At 42.3% G+C, this 20,841-nt stretch overlaps 1 protein-coding gene across 3 annotated transcripts in view; it reads right to left on the minus strand.

Moving 5' to 3' along the window:
* The window catches only part of tll1 (tolloid-like 1), a 127,429-nt gene extending 106,906 nt beyond the window's left edge, over window positions 1–20,523 (minus strand). For all 3 annotated transcript variants that reach the window (XM_034188876.1, XM_034188877.1, XM_034188875.1), the window contains exon 1: window positions 20,163–20,523. In XM_034188876.1, the coding sequence (XP_034044767.1) occupies window positions 20,163–20,343 (181 nt within the window). In that variant the 5' untranslated portion in view covers window positions 20,344–20,523. The remainder of the gene's footprint in view (window positions 1–20,162) is intronic.
* Window positions 20,524–20,841: the final 318 nt, after the last annotated feature.

Here is a 20,841-nt window from a genome sequence, read left to right on the forward strand (position 1 = left end):
CACCATGAACGCTGAGGAACATAAAAGCTCCCAGACATTTAATAATTGAGGACTGGCTGGCAGGTGAGAGGGGCGACAGCGGTGCTGACTCAAGCTCCGGAACAATGACGTGCCAAAGTAAACAGTCCACTCTCTGGGCAGCAGGAGAGTTTGTGCTGAGGTGGGAATCCTGGGGAAGACTTCGGAAGCTCGGTGGCAGCAGCATTCTGCTCGGGAAAATCCTGTTTAATATGAGTGAGGCTGCTCGCTCTCTTATTCGCTCACACATCACAGCCAAACATACGCACACATACACATATTGCTCCAGTTTCTTTCCTACTTGGGAACAGGGGGAGGGGGGTTAACAGAAGCTGCTACTTACTGTCACGACACGGTGCCTCACTCTCACATGTATGTCAAAGCAGCTGTGAAAACTCCTGACAGTCTGAAAAACTGTGCCTGGATCCACAAATGACCAAAATAAAATCTCTTAGAGAATTGGTACGTGCTTTTCCTCTTCTGTTCTTTCACTTTAAACCTGCACAGGTGACTTTATCTGAGAAGACAATGTTCTCCATTCAAAAAGCAAAGACGTCTTGATCAGAACAAGAAACTGATAACAGTGTAAAGGGTTTTAAAAATGAGAGAAAACTTGAGTTCAAACTACAGATCATAATAAATTGTTTTTAACTATCTCTGATGTCAAAAACTTTCAGCCAATGTGAAAGTGTGACATGAAAATTATTCATTGATTTTTTTTTTCTTTTTTTACACTTTATATGATATAGATTTAGACTCGTTTTATTGTCGTTCATTAAAAAACATCACAGATGCTGTCCCTGAAAGAAATATCGATGCACTGCACAAATAGATAAAAACAGAATAAAGCACAGAACACCAGTCCTCGGTGTGTGATGGTGATAAATAGGTTTTAACAACTACTGACAACTGTCTCTGTATCTGTGTATACACAACATACAATAAATAAATAAAGGACACGGGATATTACACATATGAAGATGCTACAAGGATAAAGGTGCTAACATGCTACAGTGTATTCTATATTATTATCACTTACTGAGCCATTGCTGGGCCGGTAGCATAGATTTACATTTATGCTACCTGTCCATACCTGCCCGCAGTAATGGGCGGGTATCCCAATACCCGCCTACTGTGCATAAAGTGATGACGTCATATCATGCGCAACCCAAGAACTGTCCGCAGACGACAACATGAAAAGGCGAGGTGTGTGTGTTGGTCCCAATATGGATATTCCGGCTGATTTTATCATGGATAGTCGCCCGCAATGACAGATATTCACCCTCGTATAACTTGGCGAATATCGGTCATTTTGGGCGACTGGGCATGGACGGAGGGACTTTGAAAATGCATACCAACCTCCAAAAGCATGTTATTGTATTATTCTCCATTCTGTATTGCACAGTTCTTTCTATCGATTTGTATATTTAGCTGTCTTATGGTTTTTGGGTAAAAGCTGTCCCTGAATCTGCATGTTTTGCAACTCAGGCTATGGTACTGTCTACCTGAAGGCAGGAGGGAAACCAGATTGCTAAAGGGATGTGAAGTGTCCCTGATTATCCTTCTTGCCCTGGACAAGAAGTGCTGTTCTGCTAGTTCACCAATGGTTGGCAGTCTGGCCCTAATAATCTTCCCTCACAACCCTCCTCAGTGCCTTCCCGTCTGCAAGGCTGCTACTTTTATACCACAGAGAGATACTACTGGTTAGTACACACTCTACTGTTTCTCTATAGATGGAGGTGAGAACATCCAGCCCAGTCTCACATTTTTTTTTCATGCTCCCATGATGAAATGAGTCAAATTTTCGTGACAGGTTTCTTTTAAAACTCACTATTACTAACCCTACTCCTACCATCAACCCTAACCTTAACCATAACCTAATCCTACTCCTTCCCACCACCCTAACCATAATCACCCCTGACCCCCCCACTTCACTTTTAATTTCATGCAGCCATCACGGAATGAATTACAATGAATTTGCACTGCTGTGATGAAAATGAGGTGCTTTTCGTCACAATATCACAAACCAATAGATTAATGTATATTTTGTGCTGCTGAATCACAACTTGCCGTGAGACTGGGTTGGAACATTCAAGCTGAGATAGACACTTATTAACCTGCGGAGAAAGTGCAGACGCTGGTTGGGCTCTTTAACCAGAGAGGCTATGTGCAGAGACCAGGTCAGGTTGTCGGAGACATGAACCCCCAGGAATTTTGATTGCTGCATCATCTCCACAGCAAAGTCCTTAATGTAAATGGGTGTGTGGGGGAGGCGGGGGGGGGGGGGGGGGGTCATCTTCTCCTGAAGTCAATCACCAGCTCTTTGGTTTTCTCAACATACAGGATCAGATTTAAGACATAAAAGGAATTGTCAAAATTATGATTTAATGACATTAAAGGGGAATGCTCTGTTTTTTTGACCTGATCCTTATTGTTGGATGTTTTTGGGCTCAACTCTTCATTCAGGATAAAAAATAATTTTAATATGTCCATACTGAGCAAAACCAGGCTAAACAGTTATTCAATGCAAAGAACACATGCACAGTAAGTGTACAAAAATGCTCTCAACCACCTTTGGTGGTGTTCTCCACTTGGATTTTGGTACTTCCAGTCTGTATATGGTCCGACCAACTAACACTTCCCAGAATTTCTTGTATTGTTAAGTGTGTTGGTAACATGGTCCAAGCAGAGTGTCACTACTTTGAGTCTGGTCTGCTTGAGGTTTCTTCCTCAAATCATCAGAGGGAGTTTTTCCTTACCACTGTCACCTGTGTGCTTGATCCAGGGGTTAGTAAGGTTAGACCTTACATGTGTGAATTGGCACTATCTATCTATCTATCTATCTATCTATCTATCTATCTATCTATCTATCTATCTATCTATCTATCTATCTATCTATCTATCTATCTATCTATCTATCTATCTATCTATCTATCTATCTATCTATCTATCTATCTATCTATCTATCTATCTATCTATCTATCTATCTATCTATCTATCTATCTATCTATCTATCTATCTATCTATCTATCTATCTATCTATCTATCTATCTATCTATCTATCTATCTATCTATCTACACACACACATAACGATAGGGTTCCTGGGTTACCCTTGCAGAGACGGCCTCCAGCTTCATTCGGACAGCACGATTTGTTTACCGTTCACTCCATGTGTGTGAGTATTCTATGTGAACAGTGATTTGGAAGGAAGCATGAATGACTCTTGAGTGAGTGTCGGAACCCGTGCACGTGCATGTATGTGTGTGTATGTGCACGCGTGTGTGTCATCTCCAGCTGAGTGGCAGGATGCAGACAACCAGGAAGAGATAAGCGCGGGTGAATGGAGAGAGCGCTGCGTGAGTGTGTATCCAGTGTGTGTGTGTGTGTGTGTTCGCGTGGGGAAATCACTTGACAAAGGCCTGGAAGTCTGCGTTCTCCTGTCTACCAGTGCGAGACTCGGAGGAGATAAGCAGACAGCCAAATATTCCCCTTGTGTTTTCCCAGCGAAAACAGGAGGCGGAATACCAGCCACTCAGACCGATGCCACAGGGTCAGGCCTGGAATGAGCCACGCTTCCACTTCTTACAAGCTACTCACACGTATAAAGAAAAAGCTGCCGACTGCTTGTACACTGGTTCCGCAGACTGTGCACGTATCAGTGGGAGTCAGTACACTCACTGGAACACAATATCAATCCATCTAGTGCTAAACTGTTCAGAGACATGATGGGAGGAAACCCACATAGAAACAGGGTCAATATACAAACAAGGAGCTCCATACTGGTGGATTTGAACCCACAACCTTCTACTTGTTAGGCACGAGGGCAAACCCCTGCACCACCGTATAAAATACCAAATGATGGGCACAGTTCAGCTACTAACCTGACAGCTAATTAACAATGCTAACTTTTTCTTAGCAGATTAACTTTTTAGCTAACTTTCAAAGTTAGTTTGGCTAACTTTAAATCAGCTAACATTAAAAAAAAAAAGGTTTAACAGTCAAAAACATTTGTAGACCCTATAATTATACATGTTTTTTTTTCCTGTTGACACTAATAAACTAATTAAATTTGTGAAATTGGCATATTGCTTGAAGGAGAGCTGGCGGTCAAGCCAGATTAAATGCATTACTTAGAACATTGAAATACCTTTCTTTTTTGTTTATTTCTCAATATTTGTTATTCATTTAATATTTTTATGTACTGTGAATAAGCTGTACGTTGGTAGTAAACTGCTGTTTAATTCCATTTGTTCTTTTAGTTAATTCTGTATATCTTGATCATCTAACCATAGCATGTTAAAATCCTCTTTTAAATTTAAATTCTTTAGATCTGGTTTTCAAGGTCTTACAGCAAAAAAAAAAAACAACAACAACAAAAAACAAGATAATACTAAAGTTATATAATGAAAGTTAGCAGTTACCCAACCCAATCTCATGCCTTGATATCGTCACACAATGTGTTACATTTTCGTGACAGTATCACAAATTTTTTTTGTGATGGTATCACAAAATTTGCAGTGACACAGTGGGGGAGGGGTATAGGGTGGTGTGGGAGTTATGGTTAGGGGTAGAATGAAAAAAAATGAACCAGACTTGACTGTGTAATGAAAATGTGATGCATTTCATGCTGATATCACAAAAAAAATAACCAAAACAAAACAAAACAAAAAAAACGTGGGACTGGGCTTTCTGCGGTTTATCAGTTTAACATTATTACATTTAACTTTTCAGTCAGCAGTTTAGCAGTTGTCGAAATGATGGATAAAATGTTCCGTCCTCAGACCACTTAATGTTACAAGACTGGATTTGACCTGAATGTTTTGCGTACATGCCCGAAAAATGTCATCATTTGCGTGCAGTCAAAACTGATAAAAGTAAGGTCTTCGTATCTGTGTCTGGGACGGTGCCAAGAAATGTTCTGTTCTTTGCTGATCACGCTGACACAAACACATGCATCACAAAGTTTTGATATAACACATACCACTCAGATATAACAACGTGACCACGGTCAGCCACATATAATGTCAAACGCAACACTCTTCACCCAATCACATAGCTTCAATGATCCACACGGCAGGGCAAGGCTCGCCCACATGGGGGTGGGGCCAAGTGCAGCCTTAAAATGCAGGCTAATCTCAAGGTCGAGGCTCTTGTTCACAACGGTGCATGTGACGTTTTGCTCAAGATGTTTTGCACTGTGTTAGCTGACTCTGTTATTCAGTGTAAGTATCTTTTCAATACAACATCTGGTTTTTGAAGTTTGTGTCCTGTCATTCTTTTGAGTCTTTGAGTTTGCTCATCACATACAATTACAGGGAGGGGATCAACAGGCAGAAAATCCCCTACAGAAGGTAACTCTTAAATTAGTTGTCCCCATCAATGAATATACCGAAATACACAGACATAACAACATTAATTTAATAAGAGTAAAGATATTATGCAATTGTAAGATTATGATTATGTAGGATTTGTGAGGAAGTTACAGTAAGTAAATATTTGCTGAAATATTACTTCCTGAATGTCAGCTGATTTGTAGATATGATCAAGTAAAAAAAAAGTCAGTAGAAGTAGTCCTATTTTCCAAGGCCTCTATCTGTTTTTAACTCCCAAAGTAAGCTGTTAAAGATCAGCCAAAACAGACAGACAGCATTATTTACAAAGCAAAGATGATTCATTCCAAAAATTGTGCCATAAGTGGAAAAAGTCAATAATTAATTATAGAATACACTATACATAAAATACTTGCATATGCTTGTGTATGTGATGCTTGTCTATGTCTGCATATTTGCAGTGACAACTCTAAGCCTGTGTGTGCAAACACATGCTTTATGTACACTGACAAATCCAGCAAATACAAACATTATCTATGTTTTCTCACTTGGTTATTTTAACCAACTAGAATTGTGCAATACCTCAGATATATGTATACTGGCTGTCGCCCCTTAACCTGCCATCCAAAAAGAGACATGGTAAATTCTTAGTATTACTGAAACCACAAAGACATGGGATTGCAGTATCAACAGAGAGGAGTATACAGGAAGAACCATCTACATGCGGCTGTGAGTGTCCAGATTATGCCATTTTCCCCCTTTTTTTCATATTTTGATATACAGAATGTGCTTCAGGCAGCTTGTGGAAGTTCTGTGGTCTGGGTGAAGTTCTTATCATTCTAATTTGTCATTGTATACAATAATAAAAGTACCATTATAACATGCATGCACAGTTCCAAATGCAAATGTGTACACAGCTGTCATCATACGCATCGTGGTGTGCCTCAAGGTTCTGTTTTGGGTCTATTTTCTTCACCTTAGATGTCTTGGAAACATTTTTTGAAACTATTAAAAGCATTTAAACCTCAGTTTATATATTTAGTTATACACCAAACCCAAGTTTCAAAATATTGCACAACTATGGACATCTTGGATGAGACTATCTTAATATTAGAATGAGATCACTGAGAATTAAAGAATGATATAGATACTCTCAGCTTTGTCACAAGGTGATGGAGAACCATGGTTCCCTTTTCTTTCCTTTTAAACACAAATATAGATGTCATAAAAAATACATAGACTTTTGAAAATGATATCAATTATACTTAATTCGTATTTTTACAATTATCTTACATTACTCTTTTTATCCATAGTCCATTCCAATTTCTTGTAAACCAGGTACCTCAGTGGATAAAAAGCTGTCCTGCCAATATGTAAATACTGACTCATACTACTTGTCAGTGTTTCTGGACAAAACAATCTGCGTTGTCTTAGTCCAACCAGCTGTAAATGGGTACAGGCCTTGGCTGAGAAAGGAACCTGTGTCAAACTGGAGACGTAGACCCTCATCCACTTCACACTATGAAATCTGGAGATAAGCACCACCACCAGCTGACCTCGGGACCAATATATATCTTTTTACGTTGACACTTGTCAGATTGGACATTACAATATTTTAAAATATATTTTAACTTTTGGTTTGTGCTTAGTGTGCTTATGGTGTTTTTTCTTTAGAAAGCTATTATCGACAGATACTGGTAGATGGAGTGTATCCAAAACAAGAGTAGCACAGACTAATCAATTTGTTGACCAGTCAACTTTACAGCTCTGCAATAATTCTTGAAACTTGACAATTGACGGTTGCGTACAACCCCTGTGCTGACGGAGGTGTTACAGAGCCTCGGGATGGGAGGGGCCACACCAACAATGCTGGGGACTGTCACCAAAAACACTGCCGTACATGATCCGCCACTCTGCACATCTGTACAGTAACCTCGTGGTATTCAACACTCAAAGCAAAAACTGTGAGTAGAAGGATCACAAAGGGTAGGAAAAGGCTTAAAGTCAGCATCACATGGGACAACCCAACAGGACGTGACACACCACGATCATGACGCAAGCATTGTGATGTGTAACCTGGGTATGAGACAGTGACCTGGATAACAACCGACAGCCAAGTTGGAAAAAGGACAACTTTCCTGCATCACAAAAAAGCTGAGTTTAGCACAAAATTTTTGCTTGGTTAAGCCCATGATGGGCTAAATAACATGAGTTGATTTTCTCTTATACGCACTTTTTATTATTTTATTATTTATCACATTTAAATGGATTTTTTTTTTATCACATTGTTGTTGTTTCTACCTGTTTCTGTGAAGATGTGTTATGGGCCATCAGCATATCCCTTCTCACATGGTTTTATTAATGACATCATCAGTGGTTAATGGACATTGATCCAACTTTTATGATACAACTGTCGGCTTTAATAAATTTGACGTCGCACAACCCCTAATTCAAAATAAAGAATCGAAATGAGACCTATACTGGTTTTACATCATGGGCAATCTCTTGTAAGTTCCTACAAAAGTACCGTAGAACTTGTTGTTAAAGAATATTTTTTCTACTTCATGTGGGTCACTATATATCAAGCATTTTTACTTGTTATTATATATGTTTCTTTAAAGCAGCAGTGGTAACTCAGCCACATGGGGTGTGCAGCCAGTACATTCTGAGTGCTGGTCCCAAGCCCGGATAAATGAGGAGGGTTGCGTCAGGAAGGGCATCCGGCGTAAAACAAGCCAACCCAACTATGCAGACTCAGAATCGAATTCCCATACTGGATCGGTCGCGGCCCGGGTTAACAACGTCCGCCACCGGTGCTATTGCCCAACAGGGTGCCGGTGGAAATTGGGCTACTGCTGGGCGAAGACGACGAAGAAGAGGAGGAAAATGTTGCCACGAACAGCGGGAGAAGAAGAAAACTAGAAGGGTGGAAATGAGAGTGGGGACTTTGAATGTTGGTAGTATGACTGGTAAAGGGAGAGAGCTGGCTGATATGATGGAGAGGAGAAAGGTAGACATATTGTGTGTGCAAGAGACCAAGTGGAAGGTAAGTAACAGCAGGAGCATCGGCGGTGGGTACAAGTTGTTGTACCATGGTGAGGACAGAAAGAGAAATGGTGTTGGGGTCATTTTAAAGGAAGAGTATGTTAAAAGAATGTTGGAGGTTAAGCGAGTGTCTGACAGGGTGATGAGTGTGAAGTTGGAAATTGAAGGGGTGATGATGAATATCATCAGTGCATATGCCCCACAGGTAGGTTGTGAGATGAAGGAGAAAGAAGATTTCTGGAGTGTGTTAGATGAGGTGGTGGAGAGTGTGCCCAAGCATGAAAGAGGGGTGATAGGAGCAGACTTCAATGGGCATGTTGGTGAAGGGAACAGAGGTGATGAGGAAGTAATGGGTAGCTATGGTATCAAGGATAAGAATGGGGAAGGACAGATGGTAGTTGATTTTGCAAAAAGGATGGAAATGGCTGTGGTGAATACCTACTTTAAGAAAAGGGAGGAGCACAGGGTAACATATAAGAGTGGAGGAAGGTGCACACAGGTGGACTACATTCTTTATAGGAGATGCAAGCTAAAAGAAATCACAGACTGTAAGGTGGTAGCAGGAGAGAGTGTCACTAGACAGCATAGGATGGTTGTTTGTAGGATGACTTTAGAGGTAAAGAAGAAGAAGAGAGTGAGAGCTCAACAAAGGATCAGATGGTGGAAGCTGAAAGAGGAAGACTGTTGTGTGAAATTTAGCAAGCAGGTGAGAGAAGCACTAGTTGGAGGGGAAGCAATTTTGGACAACTGGAAAAGTACTGCAGATGTGGTGAGGGAGACAGCTAGGGCAGTACTGGGTATGACATCTGGACAGTGGAAGGAAGACAAGGAGACTTGGTGGTGGAATGAAGAGGTCCAGGAAAGCATAAGGAGAAAGAGGTTGGCGAAAAAGTTTTGGGATAGTCGGAGAGATGAAGAAAGTAGACAGGAGTACAAGGAGATGCGGCGTAAGGTGAGAAGAGAAGTGGCAAAAGCAAAGGAAAAGGCATATTGCGAGCTGTACAAGAAGTTGAATAGTAAGGAAGGAGAAAAGGACTTGTACCGATTGGCCAGACAAAGGGACAGAGCTGGAAAGGATGTGCAGCAGGTTAGGGTGGTAAAAGATGCACATGGTAATGTGCTGACAAGTGAGGAGTGTGTGCTGAGAAGGTGGAGGGAATATTTTGAAGAGTTGATGAATAAAGAAAATGAGCGAGAGAAAAGGCTGGATGATGTGGTGAGAGTAAATCAGGAAGTAAAAGAGATTAGCAAGGACGAAGTGAGGGCTGCTATGAAGAGGATGAAGAGTGGAAAGGCAGTTGGTCCAGATGACATTCCAATGGAGGCATGGAAATGTCTAGGAGAGATGGCAGTAGAGTTTCTAACCAGATTGTTTAATAAAATCTTGGAAAGTGAGAGGATGCCTGAGGAGTGGAGACGAAGTGTGCTGGTTCCTATTTTCAAGAACAAGGGTGATGTGCAGAGCTGCAGTAACTACAGAGGCATAAAGCTGATCAGCCACAGCATGAAGTTATGGGAAAGAGTAGTAGAAGCTAGGCTTAGAAAACAGGTGAAAATCTGTGAGCAGCAATATGGTTTCATGCTGAGAAAGAGCACTACAGATGCAATGTTTGCTCTGAGAATACTGTTGGAAAAGTACAGAGAAGGACAGAAAGAGTTACATTGTGTGTTTGTGGACTTAGAAAAAGCTTATGATAGAGTGCCAAGAGAAGAGTTGTGGCATTGTATGAGGAAGTCTGGAGTGGCAGAGAAGTATGTTAGGGTAGTGCAGGACATGTACAAGAATAGTGTGACAGCGGTGAGATGCGCAGTCGGAATGACAGACTCATTCAAGGTGGAGGTGGGATTACACCAAGGATCAGCTCTGAGTCCTTTCTTGTTTGCAGTGATGATGGACAGGTTGACAAATGAGATCAGACAGGAGTCCCCATGGACTATGATGTTTGCAGATGACATTGTGATCTGTAGTGAGAGTAGAGAGCAAGTTGAGTCTAGTCTGGAGAAGTGGAGATATGCTTTGGAGAGAAGGGGAATGAAAGTCAGTAGAAGCAAGACTGAGTACATGTGTGTGAATGAGAGGGAGCCCAGTGGAATAGTGCAGTTACAAGGAGTCGAAGTAGTGAAAGTAGATGAGTTTAAATATTTGGGGTCAACTGTTCAAAGTAATGGAGAGTGTGGTAGAGAGGTGAAGAAGAGAGTGCAGGCAGGGTGGAGTGGGTGGAGAAAGTTGGCAGGAGTGATTTGTGACCAAAGAATATCAGCAAGAGTGAAGGGGAAAGTTTACAAAACAGTAGTGAGACCAGCTATGTTGTATGGTTTAGAGACAGTGGCACTAACAAAAAGACAAGAGGCAGAGCTGGAGGTGGCAGAGCTGAAGATGTTGAGATTCTCTTTGGGAGTGACAAGAATGGACAAGATTAGGAATGAACATATCAGAGGGACAGCTCAGGTGGGACGGTTTGGAGACAAAGTCAGAGAGGCGAGATTGAGATGGTTTGGACATGTGCAGAGGAGGGACCCAGTGTATATAGGGAGAAGGATGCTGAGGATGGAGCCACCAGGCAGGAGGAGAAGAGGGAGGCCAAAGAGGAGGTTCATGGATGTGCTGAGAGAGGACATGCAGGTGGTTGGTGTGACAGAGGAAGATACAGAGGACAGGGTGAGATGGAAACGATTGATCTGCTGTGGCGACCCCTAACGGGAACAGCCGAAAGACAAAGAAGAAGAAGTTTAAAGCAGCAGTGGTGGCCAAGTGGTTAGTGTGCTTGGTTTTAGTGTGAAAAATTCCCAGTTTAGACACCACCAATGCCACATTTCTCCGTGTATAATGTAGAGCTGTGTCAGGAAGGGCATCTGGTGTAAAACTTATGCCAATTCAACATGCAGATCCACCTCCGTTCTGCTGTGGCAACCCCGAGTGAATACAAGGGAGCAGCTGAAGGGACTTGCTATACATTTGTTCAAACAAAAATATGTCAGTTGTGCAATACATTTAAAAAAAAAATCATACTTTAGTTTATATAAAATTCATTTTCTGCTCTGCTGTGTGTAGCAGTTATGCCCAAGACAAATTTTCCTGCAGGGACAATAAAGTATATTTGATTTGATTTTTTTTTTTTTATCATTTATGAGTACTGACAAAATTACCAGTGGTGCTGAATATCAGAACCTCTAACATATCAAAGGTTGCCAGATATTTGTACTAGAATGTGGACACCTCCAGACAACATTATCACCACTAAATGTTACAATATTGTGTTGTTGCAAAAACAAACACATTGCTTTTTGTAAAACAATGGAAACCCTGGAACTGGCATGGACTAAAAACTATTAAATTCTGGATTGGATCCAGATGAAGAGAAGGCTCCAGGATATTTTTAAATAGCTTTTTTTTCCTTCTTTCAAAAAAAATGGCAACATGAGGTTTTAGGACCTTTTTGGGGTCATAATAGAATCTAGTAAGCGATTTGACTTGTTTGAGCAATTGCTCTTATTTGACAAAATTTTTTAAAAAGTTGGTTTAAAAAAAATTGCATTCCTCAAAGCAAAACTTGAAAAAAAAGAGTAATATTTCCCTCTAACAAGGATGCTATCTGATGGTTTGTTTATTTGTTAGATGGCTGTCATGGTGACTCAGAAAGTTTCCAGCCGGAACGATTGGTGATGGTAAAATGAAACAGCCATTACTAAACTTAAATTCAAATCGTCTGCACTTCACATCTGCAATGCTGACCAGCATCACAGCGGTGGCTTCAGTTCACAGATCAAAGCTCAGTGCAACCACATGTTAACATCTGTTTAAGTTTAATTTCTAACAACTGCGTCGGCGGCAAGATGAACACTCCACTGTCTGTAAAAAACATGAACTCATTTTACAACCACATGAGGGTGGAGACTAGTGTGGAGCTAAAGTATCAGCCCCATATGGATGCAGCAGTGCACAAGTGGAAGCACGCCCTCTTTAATCTGATCTGATCTACATTTATTTCTCAGATACGGTGGTTTAAACTACTTAAACTTCAGTGTTTCATTCTCACTGAACATAAAGCGCTTGGTTTACTAAGATCCCAGATAACAAGTGCTCAACTGTGTGGGTGATCCAAGGTTTTGCATGTTGGGATGGAAGCAGTTTTACGAGTGATTTATTAAGACTAACTGTGCAACTGATAAGGGGCGGAAATGTGGAGGATTTTGCACATTAATGGCCGTAATTAAATGAGCCTTAAAGCATGTGCCTCATCATTTGTTATGCAAGAACTCTGCCACATAAATGGAGCGTGTCCATGCACTGGCAGCTAAAAAATAAACCTCCTATTGTAGAGATTATTCTTCCCCGTCCATGTTATTTAAACAAGCTGGTGAATAATCATGTGTCTTTCTGCCAGCACATAGACATCTGAGCGTTCTACCACTTCACACAGCTACAGCTGTGCGTCATCCCACCTAGACTCGGAGCTGTGCGCGCATTGGGCATAGATATTTGTGTGCACAGAGTGCACACAGACAGCTGTGCGTACCACCTTTGCGCACAGCTTGGTGGAACTTTACATTCGATTCACAATTGTTTAATACTGTCATACAAATTCAGAACAGGAAAGGTATGCTATCCTATGCTATACTAACAAAGGCTTGTTTCTTCTTCAGGCTTCTTCTATGCTGGACTTTCTGCTACCGTACTGTATGTAGTGCTGGCCCAATAGTGAACGATGTGTTGCAGCACAGTAGCAAAAACCTGGAGGTCTCTGGTTTTTTATGAAATATGTCTTTGAAGGTGGGCAATGCCACGTTTGGCTTATTCTAATTTATCATGGAAAATGCTGCCCAGTGTCAAGCTTTTTTTGTGACACTGTCACAAAATGCATCACATTTTCGTGACACAGTCAAGTTTGGTTCACTGTTTAAAACCCAATCCCATAACCCTAACGACAACCCCATCACCACCACCAGCCCACCCAAAATAATTTTGTGATACCGTCATGAAAATGTAACACATTTTCATGAAAATGTATCATGATAGTAGCACATACTAAAAGATTAAATTACTTTTTGTGAGGCCATTGAACTGGCATGAGATCTGGTTGGGAAGATGAATATCTGCATTAAGCAAGTATTGGATTGTATCATATCGCAATGAATCAAGTCATTCCATAATAAAAAGTATTGCCTCTGAATTGTATCATAGCCTGTGTATGTAGATGCTTATTGGGTCGTTTTATAAATGAGAAATGAGCAACCCTCTTTATGGAGTATCCATGTATCCCATTATAGACATATAACATGAATACTTTTTTCACAATGCCATTAACATCATAAACTGTAATCATTAAAATTTCCAGAAATAATTAAGTCAGTTAGACAGAGCTGAATGTAATGCTGAAGGGAAGTATTTTTAATTTTTTCTTCTTTCAGCTGCCTGCATTCACACTAGATCCCCACAGAGGATAACCTGTGTCTGTCCCGTATGGAACCAGTATGGGAATTCTATAATTAGCATAAAGACTTGGCACACATTTTACACTGGATGCCCTTGCTGATGCTACGCCAGATTAATAAACAGTAGAAGTTACTTAAATTGGTTCAATAATATAAAAATAACGCAATGCTGTCTTCTTGTCTTATAATTTGCAGTTGTTTAATTGTTATCCCAGTGCAAAGTATATATATATATATATATATATATATATATATATATATCCATCCATCCATCTTCTACCGCTTAGTCCAATTAAGGGTCGCGGGGGGCTGGAGCCTATCCCAGCAGTCATAGGGCGTGAGGCGGGGTACACCCAGGACAGGACGCCAGTCTGTCGCAGGGCCACAAATAGACAAACAAACACAGACACACCCACACGCACACCTAAGGACAATTTTAAAGATTCCAATCCACCTAACCCGCATGTCTTTGGATGTGGGAGGAAACCGGAGCACCCAGAGGAAACCCACACAAACACTGGGAGAACATGCAAACTCCACACAGAAAGGCCACGGGAATTGAACCCATGACCTTCTTGCTGTGAGGCAACAGTGCTAACCACTTAGCCACCGTGCTGCCTCTATATATATATATATATTTATTGTTATGTACATTAATTATTAAGATCCTGTTGTCTTACTTACAATTTGTACACATTCAATAAAACCCCTCTATCAATCAGTCAGTCAATCATAAACAATATTTAATTTATGTTTTAACAGCATCTGCAGAAGGATGTGCAGATGCGCATACATGAGCTTATGAGAACAGCGGAAGTTAGCGTGCATGCTGACATCCACGAAATGTCTTGTAAATCACACCAGAGGTGTTACCATGTTACAAAAACAGTGTTTTCAGTTTTAGAACTGTTTATTTCTTGTTAGCTTTTACATAATATATGACAAAGAGGTGATATAGATACAGTCGGACATCCGGGTCCCTGATGCGCACGCACATAGCAACGCACATAGTAACCAGCGAGCCACTGAAAACAAACAGCTGTCACGTTCATTTCCTACTTGACGTCCATCACACTCGCAGCATTCTGCTGCGGCTTTTTCTACTTAATATACACCAGTTTTCACACAGAATGCCACGATCGTGTGTTGCAGTTGGCTGTACCAACCATGATAAGTTAAAAAATCAAAAAGTGCTTTTTTTTTTTAGCTCCCAAAGCGCCGCATTCTGCTTCTCCCCTCATTCTGTTCGGCTCGCAAGAACGCATTCTTTCTTCAGCTGTGAGTTCTCCGCTTTCAAGCTTTCCAACTCTTCCATTTTAGGACACCTGTTCCATGTTAACGTAATCATGTGATGTTGGACAAGGCAAGTCCTCATGGTCACTCAGGTCAGTTGGAGGCAGGAACTCTCTGGGTAAGGTTACTGCTGTAGCAAGTTCACCAAGAGAGGCAGCTGCAGGAGGTGAGCCGAAATGAAGCTTTGACTTCGCCCTTACTGGCCTGGGGCATGGCTGGTCGAGATGCTTCACATTTCTGCTTTGGCTGTGGCTGTAGTGTTCAGCACCCTTTGAAGCACTATTACTGCAGCACACGATCGTGGCATTCTCTGTGAAAACTGGTGTATATTAAGTAGAAAAAAATGTGGCAGAATGATGCGAGCGCGATGGACGTCAAATAGGAAATGAGCGCGACAGCGGTTTGTTTTCAGTGGCTTGCTGGTTACTATGCGTGTTGCTATGTACACGCACATCAGGGACCCGGATGTCCAACCGTACCTACGCCATTTGGCATGACCAAATCGGCAGGCCTTTGCGAATAAACAGCATAAAGATGGCTATATCAACAATGGTTGTGAGTGCGCATACAGTTTGTTTTCAGCGGCGACCCAAAATGGCGACCCTAACTTCGCGGAAGTGACATAGGCCCGACCGTACCTATTTATACACAAATGAAACAGAGTTTGCAGCTAGCTAGACCAGCCCCTGACATCACCGCACTAACGTCCGCAAAATGTCTTGTAATTCACTTCAGAAGCGTTATCAGGTTCCAAAAACAGCCTTTTTAGTTTTAGAAGTGCTGATTTCCCACTAGCTTTTACATAATTTATGACAAAGAGGTTATATATAACCACAAATGAGTTTGCAGCTAGCTAGACCAGCCACTGAGGTCATGGTTCTGCACGACTCAGATCGGCTGTCATCCCTGTCCCTCATTATAAACCGAATAGAATGAAAGAGAATGTGACTTTTTAAACTCTTAAAATAGGTCAAGGTTAGCCATCTTTGAACTTGTCCAAGGTCTGTGTCCCAAGAATGTTTCCTGTTAATTTGAAGACTCTGACAGTAATTGGACTGGACCTATGGTGAGCACAGACAGACAGACAGACGGACGGACACAAAGTCTTTGTAATACCAGATGGCCATATTTGATGGCCAAGGGTAACAAGCAGCACTGAGGTCTTTCCATTTTGCTCGCAATGTTTGTTTGTCCATAGCTTATTCAATGCGCCCTCCTCCTGGTGCACTTACATCATGCTTGAGGATCATATGATTTGTCTTTTTTTTATTTTTACATATGATATATTTTATGTTTTGCCTTTTAAATTCATTTCCACACTCAGAAGATGCAGAATTTAAAACAGGGCTAATGTAGTCCCAAGAAATTTTTAAAATCTGGTGAGCCCAAGTCTGAACTATTACCACTCCAGCAAGATAAATCATTTATGTTTGCCCTTATCATGATGCACGTGCACAATGGTTGCACTTGGTGGAAGGATGCACTGCACTAATGCACTTTTTAACTTGTGCTGGAACAATTAAAGCAGGAGCTTGCATTGTGTAATGCAGCTGTCACACCTTGAGGATTAACCAGCGTATACCAACAGCCCTGTTTCCTCCCAGTGGTTTGGGTCGGTACTGCACGGTGTGGTGCAGGTCAGAAACACAGTAATTTAACATCATTTTATTTTTTTATTTTCATTTTTTATATCGGACCATTTTCATTGAGTAAAGAATGCTGATGAGTCGACTGGCTGTGGTAAACGTAGCTGTGAATGAATGGAGTGCTCTGACTCTTTAAGCTTTTAAAGCGCCGTCACATGATCAGACCTGATCAGGTCATCACGGACCTGAACAATGAAACGCTGTGATGATTTAAACTTTTTAAGCAACAGTCGACCGCGATCAGGTGTGATCTGAATAAAGTGCTGTGTGATCTGTCGGTGTGGTGATCACCAACAGCGACGGCGCTTTATATGTTTAAACAGCGCATTAATCAGGTGTGATCACCCTGATCGATCAGGTTGTCTGATGATCACACCGACAGCGACGACGCTTTAAAGAGTTACAGCGCATTAATCAGGTGTGATCACCCTGATCGATTAGGTCCTCTGATGATCACACCACAGTGACAGTGCTTTAAAAGTTTAAATCATCACAGCGCTTCTGTGTGATCAGACCGCGCGACACTGGCATGAGAAACGCACCTGGAGCAACAGAAAGACCGAGGGACTTGCTTTAAAAAGCTACATTTCCAGCCAAGAATTAAAGTATTTTCAGATGTCATTTTCAAAAATCAGGAGCTTTATGTGGATTCATGTCTGTCTGTGATGGTGAACTGGACTGAAATGAACAGGTCAGATTTACTCCGTGTATGAATGAAACAGTCGATCTGCATGAGGACCGCAGCTTTCAGACAATCAGTGGCTATAAATGGGCATATTAAGACTTCTGAGTAAATTACAAGAAACGTGTGCCAACAATCACATAACTTACCTACAACTTATGTCCCACATGTGTGGGACGTATGAGTCACACGCTGGCATGCACTGAAAATTTTCAGCATGCCTAAAATTTGAGGAGCTCAGCTTATTAGGATGTATATCAGCGAGCTTCAGTGTGTTTCAACATACTTCAACGTGCTCTTAACTTATAAAAAACTTAGTCTTACCTTTACCCTTAGACCCCAGTGTTTTTAATATGATTGGCATACGCTGGCTGAATCGTCAAGGTGTGATAGGGCCTTTAAATTTGTTGCATTGCTGATGTGCTGACAGTGTTAAAACCACTCAAACATCACCTACTCTCAGCCTCTCATGCATATTTCCCTTTTTACTGATTTTGGGTTCAGGAGGACTAACTCACTCACTTACTCATATTCAATCACTTATCCGGGACTAGGTAGCAGGGGCAACAGTTCCAGCAGGGGACTCCAAACTTTCCTTTCCCGGGACACATTAACCACCTCTGACTGGGGGATACCGAGGTGTTCCCAGACCGGTGTTGAGATATAATCTCCATACCTAGTCCTGGGTCTTCCCTGGGGTCTCCTCTCAGATGGATGTGCCTGGAACACCTCCCTAGGGAGCCACCCAGGAAGCATCTTTACCAGATGCCTGAACCACCTCAGCTGGATCCTTTCAACACGAAAGAGTAACAACTCTACACCGAGCTCCTCATGGATGACTGAGCCTCTCACCTTATCTTTAAAGGAGACACCAGAAAAGCCCATTTCGGCAGCTTGTACCCACAATCTAGTTCTTTTGGTCATGACCCATCCCTCATGACTAGAAGGTGAAAGTAGAAACAAAGACTGACCAGTAGATCAAGAGCTTCGCCTTTTGGCTCAGCTCCCTTTTTGTCACAACAATACAGAGCTAATCTCACGCGCCATTGTCCATGTCTTGAACATAACACTGAGGTACTCGAACTCCTTTGCTTGGGGCAAGACCTCATATCGCTACCCGGAGTAGGCAATCTATCGGCTTCCTTCTGGGAATCATGGCCTCAGATTTAGAGTTGCTGATGCTCATCCCAGCCACTTCACACTGGCTGCGAACCAATCTAGTGTGTGCTGGATTTCACAGGCTGAAGAAGCCAAAAGGACCACATCATCTGCAAAAAGCAGTGATGAGACCCTGAGCTCAGCAAACTGAAGACCCTCCTCCCCCGACTACACCTTGATATCATGTTCACGAATATCACAAACAGGATTGGTGATGAGGCACAGTCCTGGCGGGAGCCAACTCCCACTGGAAACGAGTCCGACTTACTGCCGAGAACCCAAGCTCTCGCTTTGTGAGTGCAGAGATTGGATGGTCCTGAGAAGGGACCCCCTCACTCCATACTCCCACAGCACCTCCCACAGTATCTCCCGGGGTACCCGATCATACACCTTCTCCAAGTCCACAAAACACATGAAAATTCAGTAAGGTATATCTTATATATTATATTCCAATTCTAAGGTGGAACTATACCAGTATACAAAGGTATATCTAAATATCTAAAAGGGAAGAGTAAAATAGGAGAGTAGAAAAGAGTCGAGTAGAGCCACTTAGGTGCCTGGTCTTGATAACCAGGGATGGTAGGTTAAAAAGCTTTTTTATCCCATGGGAACTCTCCCTACCCACCCAAGCAGCTCAAGAAAAAGGTATATATAATATAATAAATAATAAGACATAAGAAGGATAAGACATCACAGGAGAAGACTGTAGTATAGGTAATTAGTATGTAGACTAGTAGTAAAATCAAATATAGTTAGTAGGCTAAGCTGTATGTAGACTGGATGGGCATACTCCCAGGCTCCCTCCAAGATCCTTGTGAGAGTGAAGAGCTGGTTGGTTGTTCCACGACCTAGACGGAACCTGCGTTGTTCCTCTTCAATTAGAGGTTCGACTATCGCCGGAACCTTCTTTTCCAGCACCCTGGAGTAGACTTTACCACAGAAAATGATATCTGCATTAAACAAAGAATTGCACCGCACTGCATGTATTTCACCGAATTGAATCATTCCATAATTTTAAAAAGCACCAGCCCACGTATCTAGATAGTATGGAATGGTTTTAAAAGGTAAAGATTTGCACATTTACTAATTCTGTCTCTCGCACAGTGACCAAGTTCCACCATGAAATAAACCACTGGAGCAGCCACTGCATTTGTGCCCAAACACAGTTGATGCTCCACAACAGCAGCTAGAAGTCAGCTGGTGAGTTCAGCTCTTTCTCATACTTGATGTTGGGGTTACCATCTGAATGAACGCGCAAAACCCCCACGCATGCACGAGCCCGTCTGTCCCCAAACATTCTGCCTGCAGGCGATGCGCGCGTGCAGTGAAACGTGCACGTCGCGGAGGCTTAGCGGGACTGTCACCGGGCTGCACGTGGCTGATACCGACTTATACGGTGTGAGGAGTCATGGGCCGTTACGCGCACACATGTGCGCACTGCGCACCGTCATCCCTCATACAGGAGGACACGTGCCGCCTCGCCACAGCCAGAACGCGCTGTGGATCTCAGATTCCCCGTGATAGGTCAGAGTTTACAAACTAAGATCAGGACTCACCGGCTTTGCACGGGTCTTTGTAGTCAATGTTGTCCGTCTTCTCCTCTTCGTAATAATCGTAGTCCGGATCGGCGTAGTCGAAACAGTTACAAATACTCACTTTCCCCCAGAAAGTCAAGCCGGCGAGCATCAGCGTGATCCAGCGCATCTTCGCGGCCAGTGCCGAGGGCACTCGGTCCATCTGAGGGCTGAAACAATCTCTGCTGGTGTCCCGTCCGGTTCAGAGACAATCCGCTCTCCAAAGGAAGCAGGAATTTAACGCGTCATTGTGAAGAGCTGCTGCGGGTCAGTGCGCGCTGCTCTGCTCCATGCTCAGAGTCCGAGTGTCAGTCAGAGAGGACGTGAAGCTGCTGTGGGACAAACGACAGACAGAACCACAGTGAGCGCAAAGACGCACGGCAGCGTGTCGACGCACACAAGAAGCACACTGAAGCATATTCCCAACCAACTCCCTCCTCCCCCGTCTCATTCTCTCGCTCTCTCTTTCTCTCTTTCCTTGCGCACTTCCTACATAACGCACGCGCCGACACATACCTGTACTGTTCGCTCCAAGTAGTGCAGAAAAAACTTTCTTTTCCTTCTTTTACTGAGGCTTTGTAGCCAATTTTCCGTGCGTAAAGATGCTCTCTCTCTCTCTCTCTCTCTCTCTCTCTCTCTCTCTCTCTCTCTCTCTCTCTCT

Source organism: Thalassophryne amazonica, chromosome 15 (genome assembly GCF_902500255.1).
Source record: "Thalassophryne amazonica chromosome 15, fThaAma1.1, whole genome shotgun sequence".
Classification (NCBI taxonomy): domain Eukaryota; kingdom Metazoa; phylum Chordata; class Actinopteri; order Batrachoidiformes; family Batrachoididae; genus Thalassophryne; species Thalassophryne amazonica.